Raw genomic sequence first — 20,086 nt, 5'->3', positions numbered from 1 at the left:
CATCCGCTACATCCATTACAGGGTGATGTTATTCAGCCCCGCAGGCTTATATGCAGCTCAAATGAGAGAGTGTATATGAAAGTGCTGGGTAAGCCACAGAGCACAATAGAGATGTTGCTAGTGACGATCAGTAGTTCCAGGGACATTGAAATCTAGTAGGGTTTCATTGTATTTTGTGCGTTGTATTTGTAACTTAAAAAAAAATTATCACAATGCTTAAATTATGCTGTGAAAACTCTCATCTAGGACATAATGAAGGTACTCTAGCAATGAAAGAAGGTGAAGTTCTCTACATTATAGAGGAGGACAAAGGTGACGGATGGACAAGAGCTCGGAGACAGAACGGTGAAGAAGGCTACGTTCCCACGTCATACATAGATGTAACTCTAGAGAAAAACAGTAAAGGTGCAGTAACTTATATCTAAACTAACCAGGCACCTTTGTGCCATGTGTGATATAGGAAGAGTAACATAAAATGAAAACACATTCAACAGGTTGAAAAAAATAAGGAAACTTAAAGGGCATCCAAGATTAATTGTTCACTATGTGAGCTGAGTGTAGGCTTGATCTTGTGAATATTACCACAAGAAACATTTTGTGGCACTTTACTGTTTGAGTAACGTGTTGGTGTGAAGCTTAATTGATGCCTTTTGCTTTATGTCCTGCTTAAGTCTGTGTGAAGGATTTGTGTTTTTCTGCCTTACAAATAGAATTTGATTTATTGGGCAGGAATTCATGGATAGTAATGCTCTCTGCCCCTTTACTTCAGAAAACACAGTGACTCTAGTGAATTGGAATAAGTGAAACTGCTCTGAAATGCTATGGAAAGCCGACTCCCCAAAGAGTGGTTTCTTCTAGAAGTTTGAATTTGTAGCTACAGTTTCCAAGAAGAAAAATAGTAGTTGGATAATTTGGTAAAATAATAACATCATTTTCATTTTCTTCCCTTTTCTTAACTTTGGTTTCCTAAAGGAAGAAAATAAGCACATAGCACATAATCTATTTAAATAGATTTAAAGAGAGTTTCAAAATAAATCTCCTGGTCTAGCTCTTAGGTGAATAAAACAGATTTTGTTTGAGACCTCAAAATATTTTGAGGTTAACTGGTAATTTTCAATAATTTACAGGCTTCCTTCCAAACTAATCTCATACTTGTATGTTTCATCTTGAAAATATCTTTTGGGAAATACCACTTTAGTGATTATTTAGCATTTAGCAGTTACACATAGGAAAATACACAGTTATATAGAAAAATACACATTTGAAGATAGAGGAAACCTTGAATGGAGGGGAAGTGTTGACAAATTTTAATTTTTAAAGGAGAAACTTTTTGACTATCTGGGTTAGAGGAAGATATGTATACCACCATTTAGGGCATTTTGTTATTTCTGCTGAATCATTAGTTATTAGGATAGATAAATTTTTCCAATTAGTTTCAGCAAGCATTGTTGGAGACACTGTGCAGTCAAGGATTGTGCAGTGCTGGTTGTGTGATCACACCCTGAGTCAGTGGTGTGGGGAAGTAAAGTGTGAAGAAGCAGTAAGATTGGTTTTTAATTTTGCCCATGTTTTAAATTTTCCTGGTGTTTTCAGTAGCTGACTATAAAATGATTAGAGACATTTGGGACAGGCACTTTAAACTGAACACCCCTTTTGGTTTTACCAAAGGTCTTCAGTAATTGTTCTTTTCTTTTTCCTCCTGGACTGCAGGTTCCTGAAGAGGGTTTCTGAGGAAATGGGCAAGATGTTGAAGGAGGTTACATGCAGCTGCTTTTGGGGGAGGGTATTAGAGTTGTCAGGCTCAAAGAGTGAGAGAAGCAAGTTGCATGAGTGCATGCAGACATGATTATTTTTTTACTAACTTCATTAGCATTTCCATACATTGTTTTTAAAAATCATAATACCAACCCTTAAGTTCCTAGTTCACAGTTATTCCCACAAAAGAAAAAGCCAACAATAGTGTACCATTTTTCTATTTATTTTATTGCTGTCTAATCAATAAAGAATGCAGAGCTGTCAAAAAATGTGTCTTTCATTAGCTGTCCCAACAGGATTGTCTCCCTCCCAGCTCTGTTTTAATTGGCTTTTAGACCCACTATCTGTCAGATCCTTGCCATCTGTCAGTGTCTGCCTGCGCCACCTCCGTGCTTGCTTAACATCCTGTTGCATGTCTAGAGTGATTGAGCTAGATTTTTCAGGCATGTCTTTAGATTCCCTTGTTCTTGTCAAAGCCTTTGTTTTGTTTTACATTTGTAGTGCAAATCACTTTGTCAAACATCTCCAGCACTAATGTTTCCATCCTAGTATTTGTGCACACTGCTATAACTTCCCCACTGCAAACATTCCAGTTTTGGCATTACGAAGAAGTAGCCTGTGAACCTGAAGTATTTATGATAAGAAAAAGAAAACATCTCTGCTGTAGCCTACAGCCCAGTTGAAAGAACTCTTTGAAACGTGATACATCTTCAGCACCTCAGTCTGGGAAGAATCTATAGTCAGCACTGAAATCCTGGCATAATAAACACAGAAGATACTCACCACCTCAAGACAAAGGACTATTGTCAAAAGTCAGCTGCTTCCATTCAAATGCTGCCTTAAACTAGAGTGCCTAAATCTGTTGATTGCCAACACTACCACTACAGTATCCCACAAAGGGCTTTATGTGTCAGCTCAGTGCGACCTCCTTTAACTCTGCAGCACTGCTGCAGCTGCAGCTGCCGATGTAGCCTCGGTAGGTGGCTATTAGAGCTCTACCATATACAGTGGTGCATCTTCAAATTTATGCATCAAACTAAAGACATGTCCAAGTCCATTTTAATTTCCTCAGTGTTTTTATGAGAAGTTTTATGGACCTCCCCCAATTGTCTTTTTATTTTGGGTTATGATGATCATGTTTGATAATTACAATGATAGTCTGTTTCCACGTGATGCTTTTGTTTGAACCTGATAAAATTTAGTGAAACTTTGTAATGATCTATGTGCACTTTTACTTGTAAAATGGAATTTCTGTATGTTTATACTTGTAAATATGATTGTTGTTAGTGCTCCTGTTGCTCATGGTGTCCTGCCTTGCATTTGTGATTCTGTTAATGACTTGTATCTTAACTAATTTCTTAGTAGTGTTGTAATAGGGAGATGGGGCAGGTGGGGGGTTATTTGTACCACTGAATCTTCATTAATTTGGTTCTTTACTGTTTTGAGGGGAGAAAGAACGTGAAATGGTTTGTGTATTATTGAATTTTAAGCAATATTTTAGAAGCTGTGTGACTGCTTTAATAACTTTTTCCCAGTGTTATTTGAATCATACTACCCGTTATACTAAAGCTGAATGACAATTGTGTGAAAGTTTCTGCCTTTATAAGATCAAGTCACCACTGTTACACAGCTGACATATAGTGTATTACCTTTGCGGCTAGTAAACTATAAAGTTTAGATATTGAATCTCGTTACAGGGTTATTTATATAATGTGACATTATTCAGTACTGACAGACTACATGAAGTAGTTTTAAAATCTAGTGCTATTTTTATTTTAAAGGTTAGCAATGAGGAGGAAATGTGATCTGGCTGTGTTTGTCTTCTGTACAAAGCCTGAAGTGCTTATGGTTTTTTGGCTAACAGCCACAGAGGGCAAAGTTTAAGACTTTCTTGTAAGAACTAACTGTTCTTTTCAAGCTACTGTTTGTTTTTCTAAAAGCAGGATCTGCTTCCGTAGGAGGCAAGTTCCTTGATGTGGAATAGTGCAACCTGTATATGGGTTGTTATAATAGGAAAGACATTTGTACTTGCACAGTTTAAATCATTCTTAAATTTTGAACATGTGAATTGTCCCAAAAAATCTTTAATTTTTTGGTAATTTTTACTCTTTTTGTGCACATGTTTGATTTCTTAATGGTAAATCCTTCATTTAAAGATAGTGTTCTCTGTTGAGAATATTTTCATGGAATAAAACAATCTTTTCATGGCCTGTTAAGGTGTTTAGTGTGTGATCTTTCATTGCTATGTGAATCAGAGATGTGATGATTTTGTTCTTGAATGTGCCAAGTCTCAGATAATACAGAGTAGATGACAAATTCCATAAGTGGGACAAGTTTTTTTTTTTGTTTTTTTTGCAAAGCAGTTTTGGAAATTTTATTCTAATTTTGGTTTCTCTAAGCTTTCCTAAAGGAAAAAAAACGTTTGCTGTCTCTTTAGAGTGAATTTAAATTGCACGCAATAATTTGGATTTATCTTTCTTTTCCAGTAGCTGTGTTGCATTGACTTTCCTTTTACACCATCTATCCACTGCAACCATAAGAACTGTCCCTGTACCTCATAGCCCAATCTAGCCACTACACACTGGACAGCATTTCCTGTGCTCCGGCTTGATTCCTAATCAGTTACAACACCCAAGTCTTCCTGGCATTTCAAAGCATGGAAAGAACATTTGCCATAATTAGTGACACATTATCTGTAACTTCAGGAAGTCTAATTTCAGAAGATTCACCTTTTAAAAAATGCAAATGTGAAACTATGACTGCAAACTTTTAGAAACTCAGAAAAGGGAATAAAATTCAGGGTAGATGCTGAACAATGGGAGGTTACGATTGTTGAGATGAAAATTTAGAGATCAATGCCAAGTTTGGAAGTAGGAACACACAAAACAATGAAAATAGGAAAATAGTGTCAATTGTTAAAGCTTCAGATGGACAGAGGTTTGGGGTGGGGAGCTCAAAACAATGAAAAAGGCTTTTATTATCAAAACTAAGATCAGTGAAATCACTTCTATTTGCGAGGGGAAGATAACGTCCTTATAACAATAACAACAAATGAAAAGTCTCTCTAGTCTCATTGAAAAGGATTTTATTTTGAAGAACGTACAGGTTAAGTATTCCTTATCTGAAATGCTGGGGACCAGAAATGTTTCCGATTTTTTAAAAAAAATATTTTCATTACATACTTAACAATTAAGCATCCTTAATCCCCAAATCCAAAATTCTCCAGTCAGCATTTCCTTTGAGCATCATGTCATTGCTCAAAAAGTTTCAGATTTTGGAGTTTTGAATTTGGGATACTCGTATTAGCTTAGGTAAAAAAAAAATGCTTAAGAAACAACCTATTTCAATGAGCTCATATACCTAGGATCAATGTATTCCTGAGTATAGTCACTGTCAGGAATTAGGGAAACTACAGAAAACATAAGATGCGCCAAAAGATTGGGGAATTGGCAAACATACATTTTGAAGAGTAAATTCTGAGAAGTTGGACAACAACCCTTGAAAGTTAGATAATGTTAGCTTTTAGGGGACAGTGTATTGGGCAACTGACTGAGGTTCCTAAGAATAAGCCATGTCAAAATAGCCTCATTTCTTTCTTTTGATACAAATGGGGGGAATTCTAAGACAAATTAGTTTCTTGCTTTCAACACAATTTCAGTTTGACAAGATTTCTTATTTCCTGTGAGTTGTGACAGCACTATTAGGGATATGGGAGCATTTGACGACCTGATTTGGTAAACCCAGAATCTCCATCCTGAGGAGTTTCTTGTGGATAATATGTATATGTATGTTATGAACCATTATAAATATATCACCTAGTTTAACAAATAGAATATTACCAGGTGGGCGCAGTGGAAGCACTGTGAGAGTGTGGAGTGAGACAGACAAAAACTACAAGGTTCCAATTCTGGCAAACCAAGATGAGCAATCCCCAACCATCTTACTCCCTCTTTCACCCTTTTCTCCATTCTCTTCTATGGCTGAGAGCTGCTGCCACTGGCTCTTGGCATATAGCCAGCACCCAGATGGTGCTGTGCTGTCTGATGAGGGTAGGAGGTGAGATGGCGATCCATTGCCTGTTCCCTCTCTTCAGGTGCCAGGCAGTGGTTAGTAAACTAATGACAGTGGTCAGCTGAATGGGGGAAGTCACTGGAAGAGGTTGCAGTTCCTTGTGTCAAATCACAGGGGCATCATTTCCCTGGTGACAGCCATATCAAGCAAAAGATTACACCAACCCATTTGTTTAAACAAAGAACTTGAAAATTATTAGTGATTTATAAATGGTTTGTGCTACTTACATCACTTGATAAAGTTTTATGTAGTTTAAAGAATAAAATGAATTATCTTGTTGATTTGTACACTGATTTATATATTTATGAATTTAGTAATATCCCACTTATCAAATATTTTAAATATTCCATTGTATCTTGAGAATTGGCTTTTTCACTCAACATCATTTCTAAGATTTATCCTTGTTTATGCATAATTTTGTTGTGTATAGTATTCCTTTATAAAAGTATACACAAATTGTCCATCCTCTTGATGGACATTTGGGCTACTAGTTTTGCTAGTAAAAATATACTGCTTATGTGTATCTATGTACATGTTTACTGATTTCAGAGTTTCTTTAAAATTGTACCGAGGAGTAGAATTGCTAGGTTATGGTTATAGTTTTCATTATAATTTTAGATTCAAGGGGCACGTGTTCAGGCTTATTACGTGGATATATTGTGTGCTGCTGTTGAGCTTTGGACTTCTAATGATCCTTTTGCCCAAGTAGTGAACATAGTAACCAATAGGCATTTTTTCAAGCCTTTCTCCCCTCTCTCACTCCCCGCTTTTGAGATCCCCAGTGTCTATTGTTTCCATCTTTATGTACATGTTTACCCAATGTTTTGCTCCCACTTATAAGTGAGGACATGCAGTAGTATTTGGTTTTCTGTTTCTGCATTAATTTGCTTAGGGCAATGGCTTCCAGCTGCATCCATGTTACTGCAAAGAATATGATTTCATTCTTTTCCATGGTTGTGTAGTGTTCCATGGTGTGTATGTACCACATTTTCTTTTCTTTTTTTTTTTTTTTGAGGTGGAGTTTTGCTCTTGTAGCCCAGGCTGGAGTGCAATGGTGTGATCTCTGCTCACTGCAACCTCCGCCTCCTGGGTTCAAGTGATTCTCCTGCCTCCACCTCCTGAGTAGCTGGGATTACAGGTGCCCGCCACCACACCCGGCTAATTTTTGTATTTTTAGTAGAGACAGGGTTTCACCATGTTAGCCAGGCTGGTTTCGAACTCCTGACCTCAGGCCACCCGCCTTGGTCTCCCAAAGCGCTGGGATTACAGGCGTGAGCCACCACGCCTAGCCACCACATTTGCTTTATCCAGTCAACCATTAATGGGCACCTGGGTTGATTCTATGTCTTTGCTGTTGTGAATAGTGCTGTGATAAATACACGAGTGCAGATGTCTTTTTGGTAGAATGATTTCTTTTCCTTTGGGTATATACCCAGTAATGCAATTGCTGGGTCAAATGGTGTAATTTTAGTTTCAGTTCTTTGAGAAATCTCCAAACTGCTTTCCACAGGGGTTGAACTAATTTGCATTCCCACCAACAGTGTATAAGCATTCCCTTTTCTTCACAACCTTGCCAACATGTTTTTTTTGTTTGTTTTGTTTTTTTTTTTTTACTTTTCAATAGCCATTCTGACTGGTGTGAGCTGATATTGTGGTTTTGATTTGCATCTCTCTGATGACTAATGATAGAATTTTTTCATGTTTGTTGGCTGCTAGTATGTCTTCTGAGAAGTGTCTGTTCATGTCCGTTGCCCACTTTTTAATGTTATTTTCTTGCTGATTTAAGTTCCTTATAGATTCTGGATATTAGTCCTTGGTCAGATGTGTAGTGTGCAAATATTTGCTCCCATTCTGTAGGTTGTCCGTTTAATCTGTTGATAGTTTCTTTTGCTATGCAGAAGCTCTTTGGTTTAGTTGGATCTTAGTTGTCAACTTTTGTTCTTGTTGCATTTGCTTTAGAGGACTTAGTCATAAATTCTTTGCTTAGGCCAATATCTAGAAGAGTATTTTCTAGGTTTTCTTCTAGGCTTTTTATAGTTTGAGGTCTTTCAGTTAAGTCTTTAGTTCATCTTAATTTTTGTATATTGTGAGAAGTAGGGGTCCAGCTTCATTCTGCATATGGTTAGTTTTCCCAGCACCATTTATTGAATAGGTTATCCTTTCCCTATTATTTATTTTGTCGACTGTTGAGGATCAGTTGGTTGTAGGTGTGCAGCAGCTTTATTTCAGGGGTCCCTACTCTGTTCCATTGGTCTATTGTGTCTATTTTTGTACCAGTACCATGCTGGTTTGGTTACTGTAGTCTTGTAGTATAGTTTGAAGTCAGGTAATGTGATACCCTCCACTTTATTCTTTTTGCTTAGGATTGCCTTAGCTATTCCAACTCTTTTTTCATTCCATATGAATTTTAGAATAGTTTTTTCTAATTCTGTGAAAAATGACATTGGTAATTTGATAGGAATAGTGTTGAATCTATATATTGCTTTGGGCAATATGGACATTTTAATGATATTGATTCTTCCAACCCATGAACACTGATTGATTTTCCATTTGTTTGTGTCATCTATGATTTCTTTCAGCAGTGTTTCAGCAGTCCTAGTTTTGTTTTGGTTTTTTTTTTGGTGACTATGGTAAATGAGATTATATTCTGGATTTGGTTCTCAGCTTGAATGTTATTGGTATGTCGAAATGCTTCTGATTGTTGTACATTGATTTTGCATCCTGAGGCTTTGTTTAAGTCATTTATGAGGTCTGGGAGTCTTTTGGTAGAATCTTTAGGGTTTTCTAGGTATAGAATTATATCAGCACAGAGAAAATATGACTTCCCTTTTTCCCAGTTGGGTGCCTTTTATTTCTTTCTCTTGCCTGACTGCTCTGGCTAGGACTTCCTTAATTTTCATTTTTAAAATATAATGCCACATTTTCCTCCCAAAGTTATTGTAATATTTTTACACTCCCACAAGCATCATATAAGGGTTATTCATTTTCCATATCCTGGCCAGCACTTAGGAGTCAGACTTCAATTTTTGTCAGTTAAAGGATATAAAAGAGCATTTCAGTGTAGGCTTAAATTGTGTTGCCCTGATGATAGATGTTGTGTATCTTCATGTTTACTATGTTTCCCCTTCTTGTAAAAACCCTGTTTTATCTTCATCCTTTTTTTTTTTGGTCGATTGTCTTTTTATATTTATTCATGGAAGCTCTTTGCGTATTAAGGATGCTAATTGTGTTAGTTATCTCTTACTGTGTAACACAGCTGGCTATTTTGGCTCAGGGTTTCTCATGAGGTAGCAGTTCAACTGCTGGCTGAGGTTGTAGTCACCTCAAGGCTTTGACTGGGGCTGGAGAGTCCACTTCCAAGATTATCCATGTGGTTGCTGGTAAGCCTCTGTTCCTTGCTGGCTGTTGGCCAAAGGCTACAGTTCCTTGCCATGTGGACCTCTCCATAGGGATACTCACAAGGTGGCATCTTGCTTTCCCCAGAGTGAGTGATCCAAGACTCAAGACAGAAGCTATAGTCTTCTCATAACCTATCTCAGATGCAACATTTCTGCCCTGTGTGCTTCGTTGCACAGACAAAGCCTGGTATAATGCAGGAAGGGACAACACAGAGTGTGAGCATCAGGAGGTAGAGAACATTGGGGACCATCTTGGAGGCTGCCTACCATAGTATTCTGTTGTCCATTTTATGTGTTGCCAATATCTCTGATTTTTCAGGTTCTCTATGATGTCTTTTGAATGGAATTTATTCATTTTAATGCAGATTAATCATTATTTTATAATTAATGCTTTTTCTAAGAAATTCTTACTTGATTCAAAGTAAAAGATATTTTCTTCTAAAAGTATTATGATTTTGCCTTTCACATGTAGGTTCTTAACTCATCCAGATTTTATTTCTGTATATGATAAGAGGTAAGAGACCATTTTCCCCCTTTCATTTGCTTAACCAATTGTTCAAGAATTAAAGTCATCCTTTCCCCCACTTATCAACAGTATCACTCTGTCATGTTAAATTTCTGATGAAACCTTAATTACTATAGCTTAATAATAAGCTTTTATATCTGGTAGACACCACCAACCTGGGACCACTGTAAATCAATTTCTTGGTTTTGGATTTTGTAATTTTTACTCCAGACCTGTATGAGGACAGGCGTATGGTTGCAAACCCTCACTGAAGACTATAGTCATTATAATTATTTTCTTCCTGGAGCTGTATGTGAAGACAGTCATGTTTCCTGGCAACCTTCCTTTGCTGGCAGATGAATGTCTTCTATTCCATTAACAGGGACCCTTTAAGGATTCCTGCTTAATGGAGGCATTTTAAGTAAGTTCCCCCAAGACAGACACTCATTCACTGAGCTGACGTTACTCTTTGCCTCTAGGTCTGCCCCGGCTCTTAAGTTCTCATGAGGAGTTGTTGATTCAAATTTGCTGTACCTTTTTCAGGTGCAGCGGGGAGAGAAGTTTGTTCCTTGGGGATTTCTACCAAGGTTGATCATACACTAAAAGGTATGTTTTTTAAAACGTATTCAAGATTTAGTTATGGTGAGAGGGCTAAGAACATCTGAACCACCATATTGCCAGAAGTAGAAATGTGCTTTGGTTTTTTTCAACAAAAAATTACAAAGTGGCACCTTTTAAAAAATGTGGCACATTTTAAAAACCCATCATAGGGTGATAGTTAAGTTACAGTGTAACTTCTGTAACCAATAAATCATATTTTTTAAAGGCTATTTAACATCATGGAGAAATTTTCACAGCCGGTTTAAGATGAATATAAAAGTTGGTATGGTCCTAATATTACTTAAAATAGAAGAAGGAAAAACAGATTATTAAAAGTTTGACAGTTGATGGCAGAGTAACAATACGTTAAAGTCTTATATTCCAAATTTTGTACAATAGGGAAAGTTGAGAGGGATATTGCTAAACTAGAAAGAAACTAGAAAGTACCCCCTTTGCAAAATGAGAAACCTAGAAAGCCAACCTAGGAAACTCATTGTTGTACTTACCAGCTAGAGGAAAAGGTAAAACAGTTGATTACTCTGAAATATGTGAAGAGATGTTATGTTCATCATAACATCTGGGTGCCCAGTTTGTATAGGGTGTTGTGCTGCACATGGAATTCAATGAGGTAAACTTGGCCTTACTCCACCTGCTAGCAAGTACCATAGCTTGAGTTTGAACCCAGGTCCTGTGGAGCTGTTTCTACCTTGTGTCACTATCACTCTGCCTTTTAATCCAGCAATATTAAATTTTTCATACCACTTTCATTCATTTTGATTTACTATCAGGATACGGTGCCTAGGGAAGAGCATGCCTGAGGTGGCTAAGAGGTAGAATTATTGTACCAAGATGAGTTGTTTAATATGAAAGAGACTGGATACAACTGTTTCACAAAAAGATGTATTTTCATTCATGAGTATTTACATTTTTCATATTTGTTTAAAGAATATCATATAACTGATACCTTCTGAAATGTTTCATGCTTTAAAACTCTTCTATTTACACTTATCTGACATGGAATTAAAACTAAAATGGTCAAATACCATGATAATAGAAAGCAACCAGCCAGCATAACTAGGTCTTCTCTTAAATTTGCTGATCAACATTAGCAGTAGTTACCTTAATAATAAATTATTCATTTTAAAATCAGTAGTAACTGTAGACAATTCATAAATAAGTGTGCTCTGTGCAATTTACACATTTAATATCCTGTGGATACTAAAAGCTTGTATATTGTCAGATTTGCACATTATTACTTCATCAAATAGTAAGCTTTCCCAAAGATGAAGCTGGGGAAACTTGAAAAGATATTCTAAAGGTTCTCTGGAGAGTTATCAAAACTCTGCCTGCTTTACAGGAGGAGGTTCCAATTTACGTGAGAGGGCAGTTAAAATCTGGTTGAATTTCTCATATCTCTCTGTCTGATTGACTTGTGCGCCTTTGCTGCCCCATAGCAATCGCATTTGAAATTCAGTCTTGCAGATTTCATTCATTTCTTCATCGAGTTGAAAACCTAATCAAAACAAAACAAAATAAACAAAAAGTTACTTCAGTTCTGCCTAAGATGTGTTAAAAATAGACTGAAAGCGCTGGGCGCAGTGGCTCACACCTGTAATCCCAGCACTTTGGGAGGCTGAGGTGGGTGGATCACGAGATCAGGAGATCGAGACCATCCTGGCTAACACAGTGAAACCCCGTCTCTACTAAAAAAAAAATACAAAAAATTAGCCAGGCATGGTGGCGAGTGCCTGTAGTCCCAGCTACTCGGGAGGCTGAGGCAGGAGAATGGCGTGAACCCAGGAGGCGGAACTTGCAGTGAGCGAGATTGCGCCACTGCATTGCAGCCTGGGCGACGGAGCGAGACTCCGTCTCAAAAAAAAAAAAAAAAAAAAGACTGAAAGCTTGCTTAAAGTAGAAACAAAATGAACATCTTCTCTCTCTCAGAACTTTAAAAAATGTCCCCAAAGTAAAATATAGGATCTATTCTAAATAAGGGAGAGCAGAGCCCCACCCTGCAGAACCTGAGCACCTTCAGAGAAGAAATAACAGGTAAACTCATTAAAAAACAATAGAGTGAAATTGGTTTGTACAAACCACTGTGGGAAGTAGTGCTGTGGGAAGGAGGGTTCATTGTACCTGGGAGTTCGTTACTTGTTTTTACTAACTTTACTGATGTATAGTTTACATGTCATATGATTCACCTGTTTTTGGCTGTGGAGTTTGATTTATGATGGTAAGTTTGTACATAAACCATCACCACCAGTCTTAGAACACTTCCATCACCTTAGTACCTCTTTGCAGTCAATTCCTGTTCCTACTGCAGACCTCAGTCAACCACTGATCTGCTTTCTGTTGCTACTGTTTTGCCTTTTCTAGAAATTTGGGATAAACGCAATCATCCACTACGAACTTTTTAATGTGTGACTTCTTTCGCTTAGCATGATGTTTTTGAGATTATTCCATATGTTGCATGCTAATCATTTTTACTGATCAATATTCAGCTTTATGGACATGCCATAGTTTATCCATTCACCAATTGATGAAATTTGGATTGTTTCTGGCTGCTATGAGTAAGTGGTTGTGAACATTTGTGTACAAATCTTGCGTGGACATGTGTTTTCATTTCTCTAGGAAAGGAATTATTGGGTCATGTGATAAGTATATGTTTACTTTTAAAGAAACTGTTAAACTCTATTCCAAAATGGCTGTATCATTTTATATTCACGCCAGCAACATATGAAGACTCCAGTTTTTCCACATGCTGCCAACCCTTAGTTTTATCATTTTTTATTTTTATTTTTTTGAGAAGGAGTCTCGCTGTGTTGCCCAGACTGGAGTGCAGTGGCACAGTCCCAGCTCACCACAACCTCCACCTCCCGGGTTCAAGCAATTCTCCTGCCTCAGCCTCCCAAGTAGCTGGGACTACAGGTGTGTGCTACCACGCCTGGCTAATTTTTTGTATTTTCAGTAGAGATGGGGTTTTGCCACGTTGGCCAGGCTGGTCTCGAACTTTTGACCTCAGGTGACCCACCCACCTCAGCCTCCCAAAGTGCTGGGATTACAGACATGAGCCACCATGCCTGGCCTATCATTCTTTTTAATTGTAGCCATTCTAGATAGTGTGGTGGTATCTCATTGTGGTTGGTTTAAATTTACATTTCCCTAACGATGAATGCTTTGAACATCTTTTCAGGTAGTTGTCATTTGTATGCCTTCTCTGATGTAGTGTCTATTCAAATTTTTGTCTATTTAAATTTTATCTTCTCATTGAGTTGTAAGAGTTCTTTGTATAGCCTAGATATTAAGTCCTTTATCAGATATATGTGTACAATGTTTTCTGCTATGGTTCATGCTTTTTGTGTCCTAAGAATTTTTTTTTTTTTTTTTTTGAGATGGAGTTTTGCTTTTGTTGCCCAGGCTGAAGTGCAATGGCGCAACCTCTGCCTCCTGGGTTCAAGTGATTCTCCTGCCTCAAACCTCCCGAGTAGCTGGGATTACAGGCATGCGCCACCACGTCCAGCTAATTTTGTATTTTTTAGTAGAGACAGGTTTCTCCGTGTTGGTCAGGCTGGTCTTGAACTCCCGACCTCAGGTGATCCGCCTGCCTCAGCCTCCCAAAATGCTGGGATTACAGGCGTGAGCTACAGGGCCCAGCCAAGAAGTCTTTACTTAGCTTAAGGGCACAAAGAATTTCTCCTATGTTTTCTTACAGAAGGTTATACTTTAGCTCTTACATTTTGGGTCTATGATCCATTTTGGATTATTGTGTATGGTGTGAGGTAAGGATCGAGATTCACTTTTTTGCATATGGATATCCAATAGTTCCAGCACCATTTGCAGAAGCATTATACTTTATCCAGTGAATTATTTTGGCACCTTTGTTGAAAATCAACTGACAGCCATATGTGTGGGCTTATCTCTTAACTCTATTCCATCTAAGAGAGGATCTGGTCTGCTTAAGGCCAAAGATGTTCAGGCAACTCTTTTAAAGAGAGAGAAGCCTCTAGCCAAAGAGTCATGTGGTTCTCATCCTTTATTATTGCTGGGATAGTTTGTTCTGTCATTAAATAGACCTGCCATCTAGATCACAGGATCTTGGTGGTAGAAAAGACAACAGGAATATTTTCTTCCTGATGATGCCAGAATATCGTTGGTGGATAACCAACCAAAGGCCAGATGGTGACTTTTTTTTTTTTTTTGAGACCAGGCTGGAGTGCAGTGGCACAATCTCGGCTCACCGAAATTAAGAATCAAGGAGAATCGCTTGATAATCCTGCCTCAGCCTCTCAAGTATTCCCTCTCAAAATTCCCCAGCTAATTTTTGTATTTTTAACAGAAACGGGGTTTTGCCATGTTGGCCAGGCTGGCCTCTAAGTCCTGACCTCAGGTGATCTGCCTATCTCAGCCTCCCAAAGTGCTGGGAATACAAGTGTGAGCCACTGCGCCCGGCCCCCAGATGGTGACTTCTATTCATTCAGTTAACATGCTTTGAGCCCCTCCCCATTCACGTGGTCTGGTCTATGCTGGTGAGCAGATCTCTGCCTTTCCTGGGTTCACTGTCACTTACAGCAATGGGAACTTGCTATGAAATCTATATTAGGATCGACTGAAAAATTCCATCAGCGACCTTTAAAGTGATTTAAAGCTGTAGAGCAGCTTATGGCACATTTTTCTCAAAACCCACCCTGATGTATTGGCTTATGCAACATCCATGGTAATGTATTCATTGGCTTTGTCTAAGTAGGCGCTCTGATACTTGTTGACTTGCGTGCTTTTATTGTTTGAGTAACATACAGCCAATCCTGGAGAACTTTTTGAGGAAGAAAATGAAACAGGTATGTGGTGCTTATACCCACAGCAGATGGTGCAAACAACTAAGTCCCACATTCTGGTTCTGAGGCAGCTCCCTTTTAGAATTAAATAAATGGAGTCTCCTGCCCCCACATAGTTCTTAACTTTGTGAATCAAACTGTGAGCCCTTGAAGAATTTAAAAAATTATATAGTAATGGAAAATAGTCATCCCTGATGACTGCCTTGGCAAAGCCCTCCTTCCTGAATGGTCTTTCTGCCAGCAAACCTTCAGCCCTCCAGCCTTCCTCCACACAGACACCAGAGTAATTTACTTTAAAACAGAAATCTGACCATGTGAACCCTCCCATGATTAAACCCTTCACTGGCTCTTCTTCAGCCACGGTCCTATGTGGAAGGGCTTCCCAGCTGCACCTCCCTCTGTAGCCTAGTTGGCCATTCCTTAGGTTATACTTTGCACAAATCTAAACCCAAGTACTTGTGGATCCCAGTTTTCCCCAAGCTCTCTCAGCATCTTTGCTTGGGTTGTGCCATCTGAGTGGAATTCCCAGCCCTGATTGCTGGTAACTACTTTTGTCCTTTAACAATCAATGCAGTGTTTTCTGGGAAGCCATCACCAGGTGCTTCCTCTTTCCTAGCATCTCTGACCAAATCAGTCCCTTCCCCTAAGTGCTCCCACAGTACACACTGCACTTATCGCTGCATGCTGAGATACCTGCTTAAATTCCTCAGGACATCCAGTTAGCACGGTGCCACGCACATGCCACATGTGTGATAAATGCTGGCCGTGCTGACTGAGGAGGCTGCTTTCTGTCACCATAGCACTTGTAAGAAAGATCCGTTTACGTAACACTGCCCCACACTTTCCAGGATGTGTCTGATGCTAAGAGCAGGGGAGTTCACTTCCCAGTGTGACTGGGAAGGAACAGGAATGCACATAAATGAGGTCTGGATAAAACTCCACCTCCTCATCTTGGCACATCACCTTTTCTAATCTCACCTATTAGAGGTACTATTAATAAGTGGTAGGCAAGTTGGCCAATTCTTGCTCTGTTGCCCAGCGCCCAGGCTGGAGTGCATTGGTGCAATCTTGGCTCACTGCAACCTCCGCCTCCCGGGTTCAAGTGATTTTCCTGCCTCAGCCTCCTGAGTAGCTGGGATCACAGGCACGCACCATCACACCCAGCTAATTTTTGTATTTCTAGTAAAGACAGGGTTTCATCATGTTGGCCAAGCTGGTCTTGAACTCCTGACTTCAAGTGATCCACCTGCCTCAGCCTCCCAGAGTGCTGGGATTACAGGCTTGAACCACCACGCCCGGCCCCAATTCTTTCTTATCCCTTCTCTCTGTTTATTCTATACCATTGAACATACAGAACACACAAGAAGAAAAAGGAGAAACAGGGCGCTGGAGTCACTGTAGAATTAAGAGGAAGTAATAACCAGCCATATAGGAAATGGAATTCCATTCTTTAATCCTTCCTCTTTGGTCTTTTTCTAAGTGAAGTCAGCCATGCTCTTCCATTCCTTCATTTCAATTACTATACAGTGTTAGAGAACAGCTTACAAAAACCAGCTCTTACCTGCCAGGATCCTCTCAGCATTCATCCGGTAGCTGTCTGCAGCCTCGGCCATGAATCGCGCTGTTGCCAAATGGTTCAGCATGATTTCACAGCTCTGGTCGTTTTTTTCCCACATGTCGGTTCCTTCAAAAGTGACAGCCTGGCGCTCCATTAAGGTCACAAGCGGCATTAGCAGTGGGACTGATACATTGTTTGGGGGAACACATGTGGACTCTGAAGAATAAGGAGTAGAGTTTTCCATATCAGATGTTTTCCAAAGTTAAGCACAGAATGAGGTGACTCATAGCCCTTGTCTTGTTCTAGCAACTGCAGCCTTCTACAAGCAACGCTGTCATCTGATAAAAGCCCTGATGAGCCATCCGCAGTGCTGCAGATAACTCAGGGCCTCATAACATGCCCTGCGTACTTGTACTCCACTCCCCAGCGGGGTAGTCCCATGCTTGCTCTGCCCACGTACTCACCTCTGCCTTCATGCAGGAGTTTGCTGAAGGGCTTCAGCTGTTTCTCATAGAGAATGGCAGTTTGGGTGTACTGGTGCCGCAGAGCAGTCCACGTCTTTTCTAACCTTGTGATCTGGAAGAAAGGTGGTGTTTTGGAAAAGGTTCTTTTTAAAATTACCTTTTTGTGGCTGGGCGTGGTAGCTCACGCCTGTAATTCCAGCACTTTGGGAGGCTGAGGCGGGTGGATCACTTGAGGTCAGGAGTTCAAGACCAGTCTGGCCAACATGGTGAAACCCTGTCTCTACTCAAATACAAAAATTAGCCAGGCGTGGTGGCGTGTGCCTGTAATCCCAGCTACTCGGGAGGTTGAGGCAGGAGAATTGCTTGAACCCAGGAGGCGGAGGTTGCAATAAGCCAAGATCATGCCATTGCACTCCAGCCTGGGTGACAGAGTGACACCCTGTCTCAAAAAAAATAAATAAAATAAAATTACCTTTTTGCTTAAATTTTGGAACAGGTGATAGATACACATGGTAAAAATGTCAAAGTGGCTGAAAGCAGGATAGAAAGAAAAAGTAATCCCCCATCCGCCCCATCTGCATTGCTGTTAGCCCATCCCAGAGACGACAACTCTCTTCAACTGCCTGTGCGTGTGTGCTTCACATACAGCCTGGCCTGCTGGCCAGTCCACTGTCAAAATTCAAGGCAGTATTGGATGAGAGGAAATAAACATGATGCAAAGTAAAACACCTGAATGAAAAATTACAACTCTTGTTATAATAGAAATCAGCATTATCATGAAAATATGGCAGAACTGATAAGTTGCTTATTTTAAATACTGATCCTAGAAAATTCCAGTGTACCTGAAGAATTTTGAAAGCTCTTGAAATAAAACTGGAATTGACCTCCCCAAAATTCCTGTCTATACGCACACCCCTTTTAAAAATAAATACATGCATATTATATACTACATAAACCACACCTATTCCTTGCCTCAAAAGCATTCAGTATAAGTACATATAAAACAGCCTTATTTTGTTAAATTTCTGCATAATAGTCCACTGTATGGATAGCTATAGTTTAACTCGTTTCTTAAAGAGTTTTATGACTTTTCTTCTTTGAGACAGGGTCTCACTCTGTTGCCCAGGCTGGGGTGCAGTGGTGCGATCACAGCTCACTGTAGCCTCAACCTCCCAGGCTCAGTGATCCTCCCACCTCAGCCTCCTGAGTAGCTGGGACAACAGACATGAGACACCATGCCTGCTACTCATTTCTTTTCTTCTGCAGGTAACTCAGGGCCTCAGTTTTCTTTTGGAACAGTTTAGTTGGCAGTAGCATATACCACTGACTCTGACTGTCCTAAGATAAATGGTCCCCAACTCATACCCTAAAACTGGCAAGGCTGTGTTAAGTTTTCTACATGAAACAAGGAAGGGCATTAGTATCTAGGGAATAAGAGCCAACTTTGTGTCAAATATTTGAAGAATTTCATTTAATCTTCACAATGCCCTTTAAGACAGGTATTTTGGCTTTGTTTTACAGATGAGAAAACAGAAGAGATTAGGTAACTGCCCAAGGCTTCCCAGCTGGTAAGTGGTAGAGCTGAGATTCATTTACTTGGCCTTGAAGAGGTCCTGTATCCAAAAGGAAGGTGAGTAGGCTCAGCACCAGCACATGTGCTGTGAAGAAGAGGCTGTGGCTGCCTTCCTCCTGCTGTCCACCATGCTGCCTGCCCTTCCTTCTGTAGACCCCTGCTCCCTACCCACTCCCTGAGGCATTGCCTTTCTGAAAGAAGCCTCTGGGTCTGGGCTAGGCCCATCTCCTGGACGTACTCTCTTGATACTAGAAGCTGGGAAGAGAAGGTGGCACATGTGGCTATAGTGTAAGGGCTGGGTTGGATGGTGACACGCAAAGTAATGTGACTCTCCTTTTGGGCTTTCCCTGGGTATGCCACTTCCTCCTAGGCCATTGAATGCTCTGGAGGACTGTGTCCTGTCACTGCTGATGTGCTCCAGAAGGGAAAGGCTGACGCTGTTAGAAGGCAGGGAGCCGACTACAAAGCATGGTAATGTGGTTGGGGACAAGTCCCTAACTGCTGAGTTTGATGTCATGGATGGCAACCATGTGATCCCACAGAACATCTCCTTTACCAGTCTCAGGGGAGGCTCTGGGCTGGAAGGCTTTACCCACAGCCTGGCCTGTTGTTGGCTCTGCTGTCAAAATTCTAGGCAGTTTTAGGTGACAGGAAATAAACATAATGCACATTAAAATACCTGAATGAAAAAGTGATAAACCCCTGTTATAGTAGAAATCAGTATATCATGAAAATCTGGCAGAACTTATGGGTTGCTTATTTCAAATACCAATCCTACAAAATACCAGTCTACCTGAAGAATTTTGAAAGCTTCTGAAATATAATTCCCCCACAAATTCCCGATGAAGGCACTAAGTTTTCAAACCTTTTATTTTTAAGGTGACCTTGCTTTAATGCAAGTAAATTCTGTTCCTGCCATAATCTGACTTGTGGGACATGTGATCGTGGCTGTTTCTCAGTGGCAATGATGGAATTTCAGTGAGCACCTGGCAGGATTTCGGAGATAACCTGTGGCTATGAAACAGCCAAGCCGAGTGACCAGCGGTTTTGGTGTTACTAGAAAGTTTTGCTGGCCGGACTGTAAACTCATACTCAAGTCCTCCAAGCACCCAGGGCTTGGGAGAACAGAAGTGGGAGTGCTGATCCTCAGCGATAAAGATGGCAGCCTGACTTTCCTCTATGAGGCCTGCTTGACTTCAGACACAGATATTCATGTTTGACACTCATCCTAAAAAATCCCCGGCACAGCAGATAAATTCAAATGCCCAATTTCAGAAACGGTAATTAGGGAGTTCTATGGCAGATGGACCAGGAATCTGAACTTTTTAAT

General features: G+C 39.9%; 2 protein-coding genes across 12 annotated transcripts in view; one reads left to right on the top strand and one right to left on the bottom strand.

Moving 5' to 3' along the window:
- Positions 1-3,971, top strand: part of FNBP1L (formin binding protein 1 like) — a 99,173-nt gene extending 95,202 nt beyond the window's left edge. For 4 of the 6 annotated variants that reach the window (XM_063664595.1, XM_054475948.2, XM_054475937.2 and 1 more), the window contains one exon: positions 247-3,971. In XM_063664595.1, coding sequence (XP_063520665.1) covers positions 247-425 — 179 coding nt within the window. In that variant the 3' untranslated portion in view covers positions 426-3,971. The remainder of the gene's footprint in view (positions 1-246) is intronic. The other 2 variants (XM_063664596.1, XM_054475957.1) reach the window with 1 other exon arrangement.
- Positions 3,972-11,215: 7,244 nt separating this feature from the next.
- Positions 11,216-20,086, bottom strand: part of BCAR3 (BCAR3 adaptor protein, NSP family member) — a 281,997-nt gene continuing 273,126 nt past the window's right edge. For all 6 annotated transcript variants that reach the window (XM_054475860.2, XM_054475872.2, XM_054475850.2 and 3 more), the window contains 3 exons: positions 17,184-17,295; positions 16,723-16,935; positions 11,216-11,842 (listed from right to left, as the gene is read on the bottom strand). In XM_054475860.2, coding sequence (XP_054331835.1) covers positions 11,664-11,842; positions 16,723-16,935; positions 17,184-17,295 — 504 coding nt within the window. In that variant the 3' untranslated portion in view covers positions 11,216-11,663. The remainder of the gene's footprint in view (positions 11,843-16,722; positions 16,936-17,183; positions 17,296-20,086) is intronic.

The sequence above is a fragment of the Pongo pygmaeus genome, chromosome 1, assembly GCF_028885625.2.
Source record: "Pongo pygmaeus isolate AG05252 chromosome 1, NHGRI_mPonPyg2-v2.0_pri, whole genome shotgun sequence".
Lineage (NCBI taxonomy): Eukaryota > Metazoa > Chordata > Mammalia > Primates > Hominidae > Pongo > Pongo pygmaeus.
The sequence above is the reverse complement of the archived record's forward strand: the minus strand, read 5'-3'. Positions and strand labels throughout refer to the sequence as shown.